A 19,917-nucleotide genomic window follows, 5' to 3' on the forward strand; every position below is an offset into this window, starting at 1 on the left:
GAAGTTTATTTAATTCTTCTTGTAGCTCCTTACAAGAGTCTGTGTTAGTAATTCTCCTTTGTATTTTTGCATCATCTGCAAACATATTCAGATAGCTCTCATTTCCAGTGTTACTGTTTATATCATTTATATACACTAAAAACATGATTGGTGCCAGCACTGAACCCTGTGGTACTCCACTAGTCACTTCTTTCCATGATGAGTAGTTTCCTCTTAGTACTGTCCTCATTTCTCTTTTTATGAGAAAGTCTTGCATCCAACAAAACAGTTTGCCTCGAATTCCTGCTTGATGGTACAGTTTCCATAAAAGTCTTTGGTGTGGTACTGTGTCAAAAGCTTTCTTGAAATCTAGATAGATACTGTCCACCCATCCTTCCCTTTCCTGTATTTTGTTTGTTACTCTGTCATAGTAGCTCAACAGATTAGTAACACATGATTTTCCTTTTCTGAAACCAAACTGTCTTTCTGTTATCATACTGTGTTCTTCTAGATGATTTACCCATGCTTTTCTTATAAGCTTTTCTAATACCTTGCTTACAACACTGGTCAGTGATACTGGTCGGTAGCTGAGTGGATTTTGTCTATTTCCTTTCTTGAATAAGGGGACAATATTTGCTTTTTTCCAAATATCAGGTAATTTACCTTGACTCAAGGATTTCTTGAAAATTAAAAATAATGGTTTACTTAACTCCTTTGCACATTCTCGTAATACCCAACATGAAATTTCATCAGGACCACTTGCTTTTCCTCTGTCTAATCTACTTAACTCCTCCTGTATTACTTTTTCTGCTATTTGTACATCTGGTAGTATGTGTGGACATGCGTGTTCCACATAGTCCCTCTCAAAATTTTTTTCTTCCGTAAAAACTAATTGGAAATTCTTATTTAGTGCTTCACAAATATCTTTCTCTTGTGTATAAGTGATTCCCTCGTCCGTAATGGATTGTATTATATCTTTTACTTTGGTTTTGCTTCTGATATTGCTGTAAAACAGCTTTGGTTGATCACTACTTTTATTTAATATATCCTCCTCAAACTGTTTTTGGGCTTCCCTCCTTATTCTTGTATAGTTGTTTCTTGCCTCTTTGTAATTATTATACGTCCTGTGTGTGTGTGTGTGCGTGTGTGTGTGTGTGTGTGTGTGTGTATTTACCTAATTGTGATATACAGGAAATGAGCTACGCTCGAGGGGTCCAGTCTCTGTTTTTCAATAAGGCAAATTTAGCTTTAAACTCGTTTAAGTTTTTAGACTAGACAATCTTTATGTCCAGGCTATTCCATAAGTCTATACATCTATAAGGAAAACTATATTTCTTGATATCCTTCAAGCAGCTTGGTTTCTTCAGTTTCATTCCGTGTCCTCTTGCTGCTCTCTTATCCCATAAAAACAGATCTTCTCAGTCAATTCTATCTACTCCCACCATGGTCCTGAACACTGCAATCATGTCGCCTCTCTTTCTCCTTTCTTCTAAGGAAGGCAAATCCAGCTCTTCCAGGCATTCACTGTACGACAGATCTGCCAGACTGGGGACCATTCTGGTTGCTGTTCTTTGTCTTCTCTCAATCTTCTTTATATCTTTCTTTTTTGAGAGGGGACCACACTACTGCTGCATATTCTAACCTGGGGCGAATCATCGCCACGATGAATTTTTTCATCATCTCCTCATCCATATAATGAAAAGCAACTCTTATATTAGTCAGGAGTTTATAAGTCTCTCTAACTGCCTTGTTAATGTGTTTTTCAGATGACAAACTGTCCTGGACCAACACTCCCAAATCGTTCTCTTCTCTCGCTTTTGTGATTGGTTCATTACCCATCAAATAATTCAATTATGGCCTCTTGGTACTTTTACCCATTTCCAATATTTTACATTTTTTTTGCATTAAATTTCATTTCCCACATCCGGCTCCAATCGTGTATCCTATCCAGATCCTCCTCCAGCATTTTACAATCCTCCTCAACCTCTACCTTCCTGAAGATCTTTGCATCATCAGCAAACAGACATGCATAACTGTTCACTCTGTCTACCATTTCATATACAGTACATAAATCTGGAACATTACTTGCGCCAACATCGAGTCCTGTGGGACTCCACTTGTTACTTCCCTCCAACCAGACATCCTATCCTTTATTACTGTCCTCATTTGTCTGTGTCTCAAAAAGTCTCTCATCCATTCTAGGAGGTTCCCCTTCAGTCCTCCCATATGCTCTAGTTTCCACATTAGTCTCTAATGGGGTACCTTGTCAAAGGCCTTCTCCAAATCCAAATACACACACTCCACCCAACCATCTCTCTCCTGCAGTACGTCAATCGCTCTTGAGTAAAAACTCAACAAGTTGGAAACACATAACCTTTCACTTCTAAATCCAAACTGGCTATCAGCCAAAATATTCATCTCTTCCAGATATGTTATCCATTATTCTTTCCGAATTCTTTCGCACAGTTTTGCGATCATACTGGTTAGGGACACTGGTCTATAATTCAGGGGTTCTTCCTTGTTTCCTCCCTTATATATTGATACCACATTTGCCCTCTTCCATTCTTGAGGCACTTTCCCCTCTTCCAGAGAACACACAATTAAACTGTGAATATTATCTCCTAAAACAAGGATAACAGATTGCATGATACTGCACCTTCAGCCTGCAATAAGCATCCAGATGAGCCTGAGGCCATGAAGACAACTCTAAAATGTCTGCTGCTATGTGAGCTAGCCTTGCTGACCATTTAAATGGGATTGATGCCCAACTTAGTGGCACTACTAAGTGAAGTTGCATCACATTTTGTAAGCCATGCAAAGTGTAGGAAAGTGATCTGTCATCCTTTGGATGTGGCCTAGGCTACAAAATGACCAGCAGATGGCTCAGAGCTGACTTCTCTTCTACACTCTCTCCAGTCCATATTCACGTAGTATCAGTTTGATCTTTGTGCTCCACTTCTGCCAATAACTGATTACTGATTTAGTCATTCTTCTGTATTATTAGTGAAGTAAAATATTTGTTAAATGCTCTCCATGTTTTCATGCTGTTTTATATTATTTCTTGCATAATGGAAACAAGTGTTCCTTTTTCATACTTACTTGATGAGTTGATACTGCTGTGTAATTAGGTGACTGTGTAATGTAAATTAATTGCTGTGTAATATTCACTCCTGGCTCTCACCTCAAACTACTGTATCTGTTTACTCCTGGCTCTCACCCAAAACTGTCTATTAGCTCCTAGCTTTCATCCCAAACTGCCTATTATCTCCTAGCTCTCACCCTAAACTGTGTATCCACTCCTAGCTCTCACACCAAATTGTGTATTCACTCTTGGATCTCACTCCAAACTGTGTATTCACTCCTGGCTTTCACCCCAAACTGTCAATTCACTCCAGGCTCTCATCTCACTCCTACCTAGCATCCACAGCATCTATCTACTCCCCATTCCAAAAACGTTTCTCCACTTCTGCCATTGCTTACTGGGCTTCTCTCCCTCTCGTTGATCTCCTCTGGTGTGAATGGCCCCTCTTCCTCCTCTTCAGAGCTGGAACTCACCTCTTCGGCCCCCCCATCTGGTATTTCCCCTGCAAAGTGGAGATTTATACTTATTATGCTACTCAATCTAGAAAATATTAAGCTGAAAATCACATTAGCACACACTGACAGCAAAATATATGTAAAATCTGCAATAATAGTTCATAACAACAGTAGTTTTCAATTAATAATAAAAATAATAACAATAATAATAACAATAACAATCATAATGCTTCTAATGAATTTACATTTACCAATGAGTCAAAATGTAGTAAACAACTAAGCTACATAAATCATGTACATAGAAAATATACTGTAATACAGATGACCCTTCCAGTGCAACACTCAAAAGCAAGATAAAGTACAGTATCTTAATAATCCAAATCTGATGGTAAATTCCTTGACCATAAAAAGAAAACAGCAATCTGAAGTACTGCAAGTTTTGTACTGTGATATGCCATCGTGCAATTACCGTGTAATACCAACCAAACCACATTAAAGGATATCTGAAACAGTAATATACAACAGCCATATGCAGCCATCAAGCACTGAATTATAAATAAATATATATATATATATATATATATATATATATATATATATATATATAATAAAAACACACTAATCAAATATATGTACTGTATGTATGTGTAAAACTGACGAACAGACTTTCTGAAGACACTGCATCCCTTACAACCTAAAGAGTAGGTAAAACTAAACAACTACCGTACTGTATATTGCATTCTGCATCATTTCCCTTAGTATCTATGCTCAATAATAATGCCTGACAGACATGACTTTTTCCTCCAATCTCAGCTTTTAGGCCTTTTTGGCACAGTTTCTAAATACAGTGAGAATATATAAACCCTTGAGTACCAAGGTCATTAAGATGAAGTGCACATAGTTGCTGTGTACCTGATTCTATCATAAGCTCTGACTTTCGTGATATCATTTCATGCTTGATCCTCTGCAAGTCCTGACCATTTCACAAGGGAATGGTAAGCCATCCCTCACTATGATGTCTTACAACACCTTGGTAACGGGAATGACATTAACAGGTGAGGCTCTGATACCTTCAACTTAGTTACCTTGCCAGATACTGTATTCAAACTGCCAATTTTGAGATTATGATGTGGGCTGCTTTCTACCATGGCTCCTGATTTACCCATTTAGATGTTTATGTTACATAAATACTTTCTTGTAAGTACTTCATATCTGTGTGGTAGGTGGGGGGTGCTCACCATCCACTCACTCAATGTAGTGCTGCTTGGGTGTCTGCTCATTCTTCTCTTCTTTCCTTCCTCTTCTGTCTTTCTTTCTTTCATTCTTTTCCTCTTTCTTTTGCCTACAGGTGACTTTACACTCCCTCTTCTGTCTTTCTTTCCTTCTTTCTTTCCTGTTCCATCTGCCTGAGGGTGACTCTACACTAAGTGACAAGCCAAATGGTTTCCTGTGCAACAGGAAACCATTTACTATGCTCAGTGGTAACAAGATAATCAAATTATGGTGCCTGGTGGTTTAGTAGGTAATTAAGGTGCCTTTGCAGGTTTATATCCAGGGGGTGGTTGGGGATTATTGCTCACAAAATGCCACTCAGGGATGAGTGAGGCTAGGCACTCTCACCTTGAATGTCAGGACCAACTTGCCTAACCCCGAGTTCCTATGCTCCTCATGGGGTGACATAGGACTGGATGATCGATGGATGGATGGACATCTATTAAACCTTTCAGTTTCATGATGACACTGAAGTAACTGAAGTTCTTCATAACATTCAATGCATTCCCATTCACATCATACCTACTGTTCTGGTTGATAGTACAATTCTCACTCCACTTCTGTCCACTTGGTCATACATATATTACAGAACCAAATATATTTTATAAGCTTTTTCAACCATATGCCTTATTACATAAAAGTTAATTCATTAATTCTGTACCACTCTTGAAACTATCGTATCATTTACTAAATATTCTGAAATTTGCCTTACCATCTAAGGTATACTTCTTGTACACTTAAATCATCATCACAACCCTGACCTTTATTTCTACTTAAAGATGGGGTGAGATAAGATACAGTTATTAGGAAAGAGAAAACATAAATATAGGAAAACAATCAACAGTATGCCAGTGACATCGGTCATAAAATCATCCGTACATCATGCACTCCTTTGCAATCCTGACTCCACCTCATGAAAATAACTATCTGCATACAATCTTCTGCTGTTCTTAACCCCTTAACTGCGGGGCGTCACTTTCGTGACGCTTGGGAGCAAGGGATCATACCGCGGGGCGTCACTTTTGTGATTCTGTGTTATTTTGAATTCACCCGGGCTTCCAAGTGGGGGCTTATGTCATCTATCAGTACTGCCAATGTCCAACACTAGTCAGCACTCCTAATCTCATCTGTACTCCCATCCATTGTTGACAATTTAGCCATTTCTCCCTGTTCTTGACTCCCCTCCCCACCCCCCTTCCATTACCCTATCCTCTCGCCTGCCCGGCCGAGCTACTCTAAGTAAATCTTCCCTGGAATTTTTCACTGATTTCATCCATTGAAATAAGCCCTATGCCCTATTCTTATACCAAATAATATATACAAGAAAGAAATAAGGTAAGTGAGAGTGCCATACACCTGGAATTGGCTAATTATCACCTGACAACACCTCACGTGCACTCGTTCGCTAATTTTCGTTGTTTTTTTTCCCCTTGAAATATGCCGTATTATCTATTTTCGTAATAAATATACATATAAGGAGGGAAGGGAGAAGCCTAAGTGATATTTACATTCACCTGGAACTACCTAATTTATAATGTATTGTCTAGATTTCCTGCCAATCATTTCAGTGAAATACATAGCTGTTTCAAGAGCTACGTTGGTAGTACTGAATATCCCCTAAGTAGGCCTCTACCCTGGCCCTCCCTTATCAGTTCTCTCTCATCTTCCGAAGAGGAGGTACGTCTGTTCCTCTTGCTGACTTCAAGGCCTTTTTCACCCCCATGCAAAGGGCCCTGTGACCTTTACCCCCTACTAAACCTCGTGTGGAAAGAGGCAAAGGGCTGACAATTGATAAAAGAGTGACTACGATCTTTCTATTGAGTAAAACAGTGCAAGTGGAATTGTAAATAATGTATAAATAATGTGTAAACAGCAAGTGAAAGTAATGAATGTAAATATACGTGAACAATGGAAAATAGTTTTATAAGTTACTTCAAGTGACAGTGCATAACACAGTGTAAATAAAATAGAAATGTAAATAACGTAAATAAAATAGAGAACGTAAATAGAAATGTAAATGAGTAGTATTATAAGAATACGAGTATATACCCTAGGAGTAATGAAAGTGAAAGTTTCACTCTAGCATGTCTGAATACTATGAGTTATGAGCGTGAAGATGAAAGTGACATTCACTCTCAATGCTAGTATACAGGACGAGAAAGTGAATGCTACGTATTTTACTGAAAGGAATTGAATCCCTACAGTGACAATAAACTAATACTACTGAAGGAAACTTATGGATAAAGACTCCAGATATATATAAGTGTTACATAGTAATAGAAATATAAAGTGTGAGGGGTTTTATGAATAATAAATGACAGAGTACCAAGAGCGAACTAGCGCAAGTGCGGCGGTCAGACGCGCTCATAATTTTCATTGCTTTCACAGTGTTTTTTTTTTTGGAGTATGGATCCCAAACTACTTGAAAATCATAGAGTAGTGTTTATAGTGTTAATATCTGGCTGTGGTAATCATATTACGGGTTGTCAGGAAGTGTAAAGTGGAGACTTCGTTATCCAACTTCAGAGGTCTCCACAAGTCCTACGGTAACTGACGAAGGCTCAACAAGCATTCCAGGAGAAAGCTGAAGGTATGTGCCATAAGCATATATAATTTTAATAATCTAGGACTAATAACTGATTTTTGGCAAATATTTTTTGAGAGTCTGTTGGAGCCCGAATAACCCCGCGGCACACGCAAAACATCGGTAAACATGCCCGCGGTGTAGGGGTTAATGGATGCACTTCACACACTTCCCAGATAAGACTGTCATTATCAAGTTTATATGCCTATGTACATATTTCATCTCCTGAATATCATCATCCTTAGCATCCAGGTCTTTTTTTCCCAAACCCATGCATACAGTAAGAATACAGCTGACTCCATTATAAAAATCCATATATAAAACTAAGAACAGAATAACCCTGTACTGTACAGTGTTGGGAGTAGCAACACTGCAAGTAATAACACTACAGTGCACCCTCACACAATGCGAGTTTATGGGTGGCAGAAACCCTCGCATTCTACGATTTTGCATTTTGTGAACCAAAGAACTTACATGAAAAATGGTATATGGTGGACAGCCCAACCAGGGCTTGGTCTTCGGGTCCTCTTCCAGCCTACTCTTCCCAGCTAATACTTTGTCTAATGGTACTTCAAGTTGGACCAACAAATAGAACACCATGTACCTTTATTTCAGTGACTTCTAGGCTTGTTAAGAAGGAAGGGGGGTGGGTATCCAAGGCTCAGGGCGTCTACTCTTGTCCTGCAGGGTAGGGCGCCCCATTGTCACTCTCACTCTCACTGCTGACGTCTCCTGGAGGTGCTATAAAGCCTTCAAAGTTGACAGCTGAGACCATGATGAACAGGTGGGTACTGCTATGATGCTAAAACAGACCACAGTATGTGAGGTACAATACATGTTCTCGCAGCAATATGGAGGAGAAGTGTCTGTTTACCCAGGAATGTCGGTAGATGGCATGCAGATAGCTTGCCAGCTGCCCGCCATTTTGAGTCTGGCTCGTTGCCAGCAACCTGCCTTCATGTGACTGACTTGCATTGTCCAGCCCGACACTTCTAGTAACGGAGGGAAGTCCATTTTTGCCTTGCAATCATACAGCCGACTGACGTGTTGGGAAGTTCGATTCGCAGATTTTGCATTCAATAAAAATAAGCATTTTCTGGCTTGACCATGCATTGTAGGTGATTTGCACTGTGTGCGTTCGCATTGTGTGGGGGTGCACTGTACATGGTATCAGAGTAGTGAAACAGTAATAATGTTAGATGCCAGTGAACCAATGGTAGGGCTGCCACCTGGTATTATTTGTAACCAAACTGTGGCAAATTTGGTTATAATCCTTTTGGTAATCAAGTAACTTGATCTGATTTGCTAAAGAATACGAAAGTGTTCACATTGGTCATAATCTTTCTTCATTTGGGGTACTGCAACATATTCCCTGTGGATATTATTCAAGATTACAGAGAAAGATAACTTGTCTCCTGATATACATACTGTACTGAATATATAAGTCAGCAAATTTATATTTTACTAATAAACTAAAATGATTTTAATTTTCATGAGGCTTAGCTTTTTTTTTTTTTTTTTTTTTTTTCCCCAGCTAATGAAATTTATATACAATAAATATGTTGTTTGAGTTTCAGTAAATGAAAGCCATAACCTGCATCTTGGAAGTACTTTACTAATAAAAGTCTCTATACAAAGTGTTAGTTTATAATTACTGCAAAAAAAATTTATATATCTATACAGTATATATATATATACTGAATATGTATGTATGGATACAGTAATCCCTCCAATATCTGATGTAATACAGCCAAAGGCATGTCCGGAGGTTTGTCCAGATACAGGGACCCTGCTGTATGGTCCGTAACCCACCCTAGAAGGACCCTGCCTTATGGATCCTAACCCAGCCTAACTTTGAAAGCCACCTAAATAACTCCCTACCGGACATGCACAGCACCTATTTAAGACACTGTTCACACAAATAAGGGATATAAAGCATGAAAAAAATGAAAAGGAACCAGAGAATGAGGAATTAAGAGTACGGAAAATATTTAGCAGTGTACAGGGTACTTACAGCACATCTGTGGCCGTTATGAAGATTAACCCACCTCCTCTAAGACTCTGGCAATGGTGAAAATGCTCTTGAAGCACGTACAGTAATCCAGTGTTGTGCTGCACTTAATTCTTTGCACTGTCAATTATAATTGTTTAACACGGCACATTTTGTTCTTAATTGCACCATGCCAGTTTCAACCGCCAGTTTGCACTCCGTACTTAATTCTCTGCACTCTAAATTCTAATTTCTTACCACTGCACAACACTGTAAATTCCCATGTGGTCTACAGTAGTGGTGAGGTATTGCAGTTTATTCACAAAAACAAGCACGTGCGGCATCCACTGCGATGAGCATCTGGTCAGGATGGTAGTTAGGTGGTAAATGGGGAGTGGAGGAAGGAAGAGGCCGCGGGTAAACACAGCTGTTCAGCGCTGTGCGGCAAGTTCAAATTACAGGTTTAAAAAAAAAAAAAAAAAAAAAAATCAGACTTTTTTTGGATTTTTTACGTTTTGGGGCCATTTTGGGGTTCCGAAGGCCCATGCCCAAAATATCCGGGTAGTGGGGTGTCTGGTTATCACTGTAAGTGATAACCTCCATTATCCGGATGCTCGTTATCCGGACGTGTTCCATATCCGGATGCTGGCCCTTGGTTCTATAAAACCATTATACGAATTTATTTGCCATTACCTGGATGTAAAAGTGCATAAGAACTTCGGCGAGCCAGCCAACATGTCCAAAGAATCAGTATCATGGCCGCTGGGCTCGAACCGTGAGCAGGAAGTAGTCTGTAATCGACAACCAGAGCTAAAATGTCTGTCCGCCCCTGTACTGAATGGTCAAAAATGCACATTCTTCCTATCACTCCCAATGATCCTCCAGCACCCAAGCAATACGACTGTAACCTACAAGCGGTGTCAAAACGTTCGTATGCACTCCCCACCGAATGTCTAATGTTGCGCGGTCACGGGGGCTAAATCTTTCCCAACCACCACCTCCATCGAACACAGATCACAAACCATGAGTACCGGTACATGTTCGGCGGCAGCGGCCGTTCGCCTCTCCTCTGAAGGTCGAAAGTCCCCCAGTAACAGTGAGTTGTGTTTCCACATGGCCACTCGGTGTCTAACAGACCACAAGCCACGAGTAATTGTACAACAAAAGCGCCTGTCCGCCAGTTGACAGAAGGGGGAGAATCCTGCCCACAGCCTCTCTTCTCCCCCTCCTCCCATCCCTCCTCCATACCCCCCAGCTCCCCCCTTACTCCCTCAGTCCTTACTCTCCTCTGTGGTTATAACACAGACTCATGAGTTTTCAAAGTTTTTTATTATTTATTCAACTACTATTCATCATATCGAAGTTCTGCAGTAACCCATGAGAAAGCTCATGAAATTCTGCATCTAGACATATGCTTAACTCTTTGAAGGTGCTGGCAAAATTTTGCACAAGGATGGTGGGAACTTATATGAAGGTAAATTTTACTCTGGAACACTATTCTTGCTTGAGTTTCTGTACTCTTTCTTGTCAGTGTTATGTGTCTTTATTAGCTTATCTTACAGCATAAACATTAGCAAAGAGTAAGGTATACATCTGTACCAATATAACCAATTTCCGATGGCATATTTGGGCGTGGAATTTTTTTTTAGCCCTGGGAGCAATCACTCATAACAGACAACAGATTTTCAAACAGTCGTCAGTTATTTTTGTGGATTTCTGTTGTTCGTGCATTGTTTTCATGATGTTTAGCATTAAATATGGACAATCCTATGTGTGTTCTGATGTCTCATTATGGCAGCATGACCGAAAAACTTCCAAAATTAGGAGGGATACTTTTTATTTAGTGTGTATATACAAGTGCAACATTTATTTTATTATTACTATTATCATTATTATTGTGGTGGTATTCAGAGGTTAGTGAGACTGCATCATTAGTGATGGCAACAAAGTTGTATTCAAGAGCATTTTGCTGAGCAGAAAAGACTCGTGTCGTATTTCATTTGGTATGTTTAAGGATATTTTTTCAGTTTAGGAAGTTAATGTGTTGTCTGTAGGTAATGAGACATCAGGAGCAAGTTACAGCAGTCTCACATCACACTGAGTTGAGATCGAGTCTGGGAAAATACCATAACACTGGAGGTGTGGGGCATGAATCTGACTAGTAAGGGGCACTTTTAGTGTAAATAAAATGCTGTAAATGTTCCTTGTAATTGATTTTTGAAAATCTGTTTGTGTTGTCTGTGACCGTAATATGAAGTACATGCAGGTATCTGAAATACATGCAGGCATCTGATTTGGAGATAAAGTGTATTCCTTCATTTAATGGCCGATGTATTTCCTTAAATAAATGAAAGAACAGGTTATGTTGAGTTTTGTTGTTTTAAGTTCGTTTCACGAAAAATAATACTTATCTCTATATAGAAACAAATTTACTGTACTTTAATGGAGATGAACATTACACCTCAAACGGTTGTACAAATGTAATCGGACAGTTTGGACTTCATAAACATAACGTTAAAATAGCGTCGTGGTACGAAGTAATTTTTGTAAGGAAGGGGTTGTTTGTTTGTTTTCTTGCCTTGTACCCTTCTTTTACATAAAAATAAAGAAACCAAACACATATACAGTACTGAATAAAAATTCTGAAAGGTGGACTTCATAAAGTGTTAAGATGGTGTTATGGAACGAATGACATTTTGTACAGAAGGGAATGTTTGTTTTCTTGTCTTGTACCCTTTTTTTACATAAAAATAAACCAAAAGACAGATATACAGTACTGAATAGAGATTCTGAAAGATTAGTGTGTGTTTGAGTGAAAAATACTCATATCAAGCAACCTTTCCTTTGTCTTGGTGAAGACATACTTTTTTTCTCAGAACTGCCCTTCCAGAATTAGGGTGCATCTTTCACACTGCAGCGTCTAATATGCCGCAAAATACAGTAATTTATGGTCTTCTGGAGATATAGAGCCAGGTAATGCCTTCTGTGAAATGGAGGCAGAGTGTGCAGCAACTGCCTGACCGGCTGCAGTGCAGGGACTACCTCAGTAGGCATTACATGGAAGCACTGCCTCCAACACCTACAGGCAAAGAATCCTTCCGGCATTGCTATGTTTGCACCAATAAATCATGCCAACCACAGCAATGCCATATGACGAGGTGATGGTGTGCTGAATGTGAGGTGGCACTGTGCACTAACTGTTTCTTTGATTTTCACTCAAAGACCAACTGATAGAAGTCTAGGTATTATGCATAAGTTAGAGTTAGCTTTGTACATACCTGTATGTTGATTTTTGTGTACAGTGATTAGCACAAATTATATTACTGCCCTATGTATATTTACGTGAATATGGAAGCAGAAAGTTTGTTTCACGATAAAGTTGTTGCCTTATTTTGTACTGAAAATATTTGTTTGTACATATCTGTGAAGTGAAGCTTGGACGTTGTTGGAAGGACACAAGTCAAGAGTGAGAGCAGTGGAAATGAGTTATTTAAGAGGAGCTTGTGGAGTCACGTGGAGAGACAGGCTGACGAATGAGGATATAAAGGAGCGTTGTGGTGTTGATGTGGATGTGATAGGAAGCGTTGTGAGGAACACACTGAGGTGGTTTGGCCATGTGGAGAGGATGGAGGGTGAAAGACTGACGAAGAGAGTGTATGTGAGTGAGGTGGAGGGTGGAAGAGGGAGGGGGAGACCGAGGATGAGATGGAGGGATGGGGTGGAGAGGTATATGAGAGAGGGGGGTGTGAGTTGGGAGCAGGGTAGTGAAATGGCGGGGGACAGGGCGACTTGGAGGCGATTTGTTTGTGGCCACCCCAAACGGGATTGAGGCGTCTGGCAATAGATAGATAGATAGACATATCTGTTATGATGAAAAAGTACAAATCACAGGTAAGAAAAAGTCATAGTGGTAAGTATTTCCGATTATGGACATTACGTAAATAACTACTCTATTCACATTTTTTTTTTTTTTTTTTAGTTTTTTTGTAGTAGTACTTGTAGTGGTAGTAGTAGTGGTAGTATATGTAGTAGGTGTGATAGTAATAGTAGTAGTTGTAGTTGTGGTAGTTGTAGTAATATTAGTAGTTGTAGTAGTGGTAGTTGCAGTAGTAGCTGTAGTAGTAGTAGTAGTAATAATAGTATTATCTGTAGTAGCTGTAATACCCAGACTTCTAATTGCACAGCGGTGCCAGAATTGAACGACAATGCATACCAAACATACATCTCCGTGTGTGTGTGTGTGTGTGTGTGTGTGTGTGTGTGTGTGTGTGTGTGTGTGGTCTGTCTGTCTGTAAGGTGGGTTGGAGGTGAGGCAAGCAGGCAGCCTGCCTCAAGGTCGTTGCTATGGTTACCAGCCCTCCAGCACCAAGTACAACCGATTATGGAAATTTTTTCACATAAATAATGTTTGGGGCGGATTTTGGTCTTCTGGAAGTGTTATCAAAGTGGTATAATTATGGAAGGCTAGTCTAAGCTTTAGTTGTGTTGCCAAACCTCTGCCACACATACAGACACAGCAAAAAACAACAAAAATTGCCCCCACTCCCCACTCCTCACTCTCCCTACACGCATTTCACAGACCATCTGATGCAATCAGCTCAAAGTCGAAGGATTAGTAAGTATTATGACACCTTGTTTTTTATATTTCGTTAATTACTAACTGAGATATCTAGGATTAAAAATAGACGATTTTCACGATTTCTTTTGGGAATGCCCGGCTGTGGGAGGGGTTCACAGGAACATCTGCCGGATGGGATGGGTTAATGAGAAAAGCAGACTTTTCTGGGAATGGAAAAGGGGTGATAACAGAGAAGAAAACTTGGCTGTGAGGTGCAGGGCTAGAAAGAAGGCATACAGGACAAAAACAGAGTCTCACAGACATTTACTGGATAATGTAAATAGCACTGAAAAGAAGAACAAAATATCTAAGGTGGCAAATCAGATGAAGATGGTAAACAGGGATATCAAAGGTGAGCAGTGTGTGAAGAACGATGAGGGAAACGTAGTGGTGGACAGTGACAATATTAACCCCCCAACTGCGACATTCCTATTAAAAGGACCTATAGACAGACTGTGAAGTTCCTTTTAAATCCACAATTTTGTTTCAAAATCAATGCCCTGTATTCTGCCACAGGTACTTTGTGCATTCATCCACCCACGCTTGGGGTTACCATTTCATCATTTTAGCTTCCTGCTGACCACACTGCTCACACAAATGAGGGTAGTTTGCTACAGCGACACACAAAAAGCCAAAAATGACGTTGCTTCAACTTACCTCTATGGTAACGTATGAGCATCTATATTCATTAAAGTGCTAATAGGTAAGTGGAATGGTTTAGCTTTCTTGTGCATGTATTACTATTTTTTTTTTCTTGTGTATCAATATGAAAATTACTTACTGTGACTGAAAATGAGTGACTTTTGGGTGGACTGCTGCACCAGGGACATCATTTTTGCTACCTTAGCTGCAGTCAAGGGGTTAAAGAAACCTAGAGAGAGCATTATAACCAGTTGCTAAATGAGGAATTGGAATGGGATATTAAAGCCACCTACAGACAGCATTATAAATGATTGCTGAATGAGGAGTTTGGAACAGAGAAGATTTGGAGTTAGCGGATCCAGTATTTGGCCCTTGGCCTTTGATTAATGCTACTACTCCAAACAGGGCAATAGGCAGGATGCAGTTGGAGAAGGCTGTGGGCATGTCTGGGTTGACTGCTGAAATGTTGGTGACCTCAGGAGCTAAAGAACTGGGTTTAGTTACTCATCGGATAAAGTAAATTACAGTATATATGAGTGTGTTGTCCCAGATCACTGAGTGAAGTGTGAAACTATAAATTTGTGTAAGCGGAAGGATGATACCCTGGAAAAATTGAAATTATACATGCATTAGTGGTAGGTGGGGGCACTCACCATCCACACACTCAATGTAGTGCTCCTCTCAGGTGACTGCCCTTTCCTCTCTTTTTCCTCCTTTCCTTCCATCCTCTTCTGTCCTTCTTTCCTTCGTTCTTTCCTCTTCCTTATGCCTTTGGGGGACTCTACACACCCACTTCTGTCTTTTTTTCCTTCATTCTTTCTATTTCTTTCTGCCTATGAGTAACTCAACATGAATGACAAGCCAAATGGTTTCCTGTACACTAGGAAACCATTTACGACACTGGGTGGTAACCACATAACTAAATTATGGCACCTGGTAGTTTAGTGGGTGATTAAGGCACTCCAATGGGGTTGAGCCTGTACAAGTGTATATCTAAGGGGTGGTTGAGGTTTATTGCTCACATAATGCCATGCAGGGATGAGTGAGGCTGGTCACTTTCATCTTAAATGTCAGGACCAACTTGCCTAGCCCCAGGCTAGGCAATTAACATAATCGAGAGAGCTCTAGAAATTAATAGATGGGAAAAAGTGAATAATGATGAGATGCAGTTTGGGTCTATGCAAGACTATTCACTGTTCAACAGGTTCAAGAAAAATATACAGTACAGAAAAGAAAAGGGACCTGCACTTTGTTTTTGTTGATTTGGAGAAGGCCTTTGATGGAGTCCCTAGGGAGGTGGTGACGTGGGCAATGAGAAAGCCTGGGATCAGGGAGTGGCTGGTCAGATAGATTATGGCTATGTATGTGGGTGTTCACACTCAGGTGATGGTGAATAGAGATTTGAGAGATGAGTTTTCCTTGAGTGTTGGCAAGCATCAGGGGTGAGTCTTCAGCCTCTTACTGTTTGTCATAGTGCTTGATGCTCTCTTACATGACTTCAGACATGGGCTCCCATGGGAGATGTATCCTGATGACTTGGTGTTGATTGCAAGGTAAGAAAGAAGTGGAGGAAAGATTTAGAAAATGGAGACAGAACGCATAGGAGTTTGGGAGTAAATGCGAATAAAACAATGGTGATGATATCTAGGATACTTATTGACAAACTCTGGGAAATAACATAGGAATTACTGTACTTGGTGAAGAACAGGGATGTTTTAGGATGGGAAGAGGTTGCATAGATCAGATATTGATGCTTTGATCCATGGTGGAAAAGTTTCTAAAGAAGGGAAAGAAGTTGTATGTAGCCTTCATGGATTTGGAGAAAGCATATGAAAGGGTGGATAGACAAGGAATGTGGAAAATATTTAGAATATATGGAGTAAATGGGAAGTTGTTGAATGCTGTGAAGAGTATGTATGATGGGGCAAAGGTTACAGTGCATGTGGATAGTGAACTGAGTGAATTTTTCTATTTGAATGTTAGATTGAAACAGGGATGTGTCACGTTTTCATGGCTGTTCAATCTGTACAAGGATGGGGGTTATTAAAGGGATACAAGGTAAGGCAGTGGATGTTGGAGCATCTATAATGAGAGAGGACAACGTCTGGAAACTCCCTGTACTATTGTTTGCAGATGACACTGTATTGTTAAGTGATGACGATGGGGAACTGCAAGGCTTGGTGAATGAGTCTGGAAGAGTGTGTAAGAAACAATCTCAAGGTGAATGTCAGGAAGAGAAAAGTTATGGTCTTCAAAAGAAATGAAGTCACTAGATGTACAGTGATGCTGGATGATAAGGAATGGAAAATGTAAGTGCATTTAAGCCGCGGACTGTGCAATTACCTTGTTTTATCCTCACCCGTGGTGCACAAAAAATGAATATATACAGTATATTTTTTTAATTTTTGTTTATTATGAACTTGAAGATAAACATCCAGGGCATCATCTGGTGAAAAGAAAAAAAAAATCTCTCTCTCCATCTTTGTGTAGAACCATGCGTAAGTTTGCATAGGGGTGGAGTAATTAATAGTGATGCATGGGCAGCACAGCCTCAGCTGTGGCTCGCAATGCAGTGCTACCCAGCACAGAGACAGATAGTTGCAGTCTGTCAATGTGAAGTTTCACAATGGAAAAACATATCCCTGCATACAAAGGACTGGTTTGTATGGTATCCTCAGACACAAATAACTGCATAAACTGGTAACTGTCCAAATGCATGAGCATGGTGCTTTTAGAATATATAAATCTTGTACGCACTCTTTGTACAGTACAATCCCAGATATACGGAAACCAGCTAACCGGGATTATCATCAAATCAGGAGAATCCATGGACTGTTTAATATGTACACAAAATTATAAGTGTGTGCCATTTTGAATGCTCACCCCTGCACGGGATAGTCATGTGTCATGAGGCTGGGTGAAGTCAGATGATGTGAAGTGAAAGTATTTCCAGTCAAGGTTGTTTGTTAAACCCCTTCCCAGCCCTCCCCCCCCCCCTCTTTCCCCTCCTTTGATTCAGTCACCTTCTATACATCGACATATCACCAGTCAGCTTGCTGCTGCCAGTCAGTAAACATGCACTCTCACAACTGTGTTGTTGTGTTGTGAGGGTGATTTGTATACTCCATGATTCCTATGTACAAACTAATCTTAAGTGCACTGTGCTCACCTTGAAACAGAAGCTGGGCATATGCAATAGACTTGAAAAAGATGAACATTACAAGACACTAGTAACAGAACTGAATGTAGGAAATTCCACAATTTATGATATGAAATCTCAGGGACCAAAGCTCAAGGAATTTTTTTGTGAAAAGCAAGATGAATAAATCCACTGAAAAATGGCATAATCTTCATCGATAGAAAATGTGTGGTACCAGTATGATTTTCTACTTAACAAAATAACTCTAACTACTAACGAGCTTGTAATATCCTACAGCATCTTAACAAGTCCATTCTATAAAATGTTTTTCATTATTTTCTTCATTAAAACACAGAAAACTATACTAAAATAAATACTGAGTATTTATTAGTGAACTGATTTTGCAAGTAAGTGTTGTACAGTAGGATTATCACAACTCCCATACACTCACATGTATATATGGCCATGGCCTGCCAATTTATTCCTCACCTGACACTGTCACTTCACCCGTCACTCGCCACAGTTGCTGATAATACAATAAATACATATGACTTGTAAGCATAGCAATTTTATCCAGCAAAACAAACCTTCATTTCTATCAGGTAGCCTTTTTTTCCTCTGTCAGTGCAAATGTGTTCAAAGATGAATTTATACATCATCTTAGAAGGCACATTTGCTTTGGCTGAGAAGACAAAATCTAGCTGATAAAAATGAATTAAATTACTCTGCTTGCAATTCATATGTATTTACTGCATCATCTGCAAAATATCTGTAGTGAGTGAGCGGTGAAGTGACAACAATCAGGTGAGGAATAAATTAGCAGTCCATGGCCGTAAACACAAGTGTGAGTACGGAAGTTGTGATAATTCTACTGTACAACACTTCTTTCCAAAATCAGTTCACTGTTAAATGCTCAAGATTTATTTCTCTAGTTCATTTCTCCATATTTTATGAATAAAATAACAAATAATATTTTTAGCAACATGAACCTGTGGTGTGCATTTTGCACTGCTGCAAGACAGTGCAATCACATGTGTTACATCTATGGAGTGTGTTTAGGAGGGAACTGTTTCAAATGGAACTTTGTGTGACCCTAGATATGAGTGGTACTGTATATACAGTACCGTACTGCAATGATATAGCCTATGTATAAGACTACAGTCAACCCTTGGCTATCACGGGTTTTGCTATCGCGTTTCATGGCTATCACGGACAGGTGAAATGCAACACGATTACCTTTATCGCGACCTCAAATACTGCTATCGCGGACGATGGTCGGCCAGAAACATTCAAATCGCGCGGGCTCCGCCCATGCATATACTCGCGCCGTGATTGGCGCGACGTCACAGGCTACCCAAGCGCTGATTGGCCCAAGACATGGTTACAGCTACCCATCCTTCCCGCCAAGGTTCAGAGTAGAGATGGAAAACTCGGTTCACTTTGGTGACTCGAGTTTTTATGAGTCACTCACCGAAGAGAATCGGGTACTTGAATCACTCGATTCACCAAGTCAGTAGCCTGGCTGCAGCAAGTGAGGCACTGAGAGGACTGCATTAAAACAACGTTAAAAAACGTTAAGCCATTCTGAGGTGATGTAAAGAGCTTTAAATTATTAGTAGGATAAAGAAAAACATTTAGATTGCTTAATAATTTATTATTTTATTGCTAGAATAAAACAGAAATGAAAAACACAGCGACCTGTTATTTAAAATCCTTCCCAATTCGTGAGTCACCAGTGACTCGGTGAGCCGGGCCTTGGCCGGGCCCCACCCCATCCGTCCGGGGTGGCCTGAGTCATGTAATTCGAGTTCTAAGAAATCTTGTTCACACTCAATAATCAAGGTTGGAACACGCTGCCTGCAAGTGGTCCTGTGCTATGAGTGGTGATGTGTGCTCACACTACTGTTCATACCAAGCAGTGGTGTGAACATTGAGCAATACTTATACCGCGACCGGGTATTTCAAACTCATGAGTGGTGAGCCGGGTCGGGCCCCGCCACATTTGCCCGGAGCGGCCTGAGTCAGTCGAGTTCTAAAGTTATAAGTCACTCGTGACACTCGTGTCCATAACTCGAGGCTGAAACCCGCAGCCTGCCACGAGCTGAAGGTCTGGTCAGTGAACAGCCAGTGATGGTGTGGTGTGAGTGGTGCTGTGT

At 40.1% G+C, this 19,917-nt stretch overlaps 1 protein-coding gene across 1 annotated transcript in view; it reads right to left on the reverse strand.

Annotated features, from left to right (window-relative positions):
* The window catches only part of Plc21C (Phospholipase C at 21C), a 739,135-nt gene that overhangs the window by 403,234 nt on the left and 315,984 nt on the right, over positions 1–19,917 (reverse strand). Inside the window, exon 13 of the mRNA XM_080273643.1 lies at positions 3,460–3,563. Within this exon, the coding sequence (XP_080129769.1) occupies positions 3,460–3,563 (104 nt within the window). The remainder of the gene's footprint in view (positions 1–3,459; positions 3,564–19,917) is intronic.

The sequence above is a fragment of the Coenobita brevimanus genome, chromosome 55, assembly GCF_032717465.1.
Source record: "Coenobita brevimanus isolate Jiangsu-jjx chromosome 55, ASM3271746v2, whole genome shotgun sequence".
NCBI lineage: Eukaryota > Metazoa > Arthropoda > Malacostraca > Decapoda > Coenobitidae > Coenobita > Coenobita brevimanus.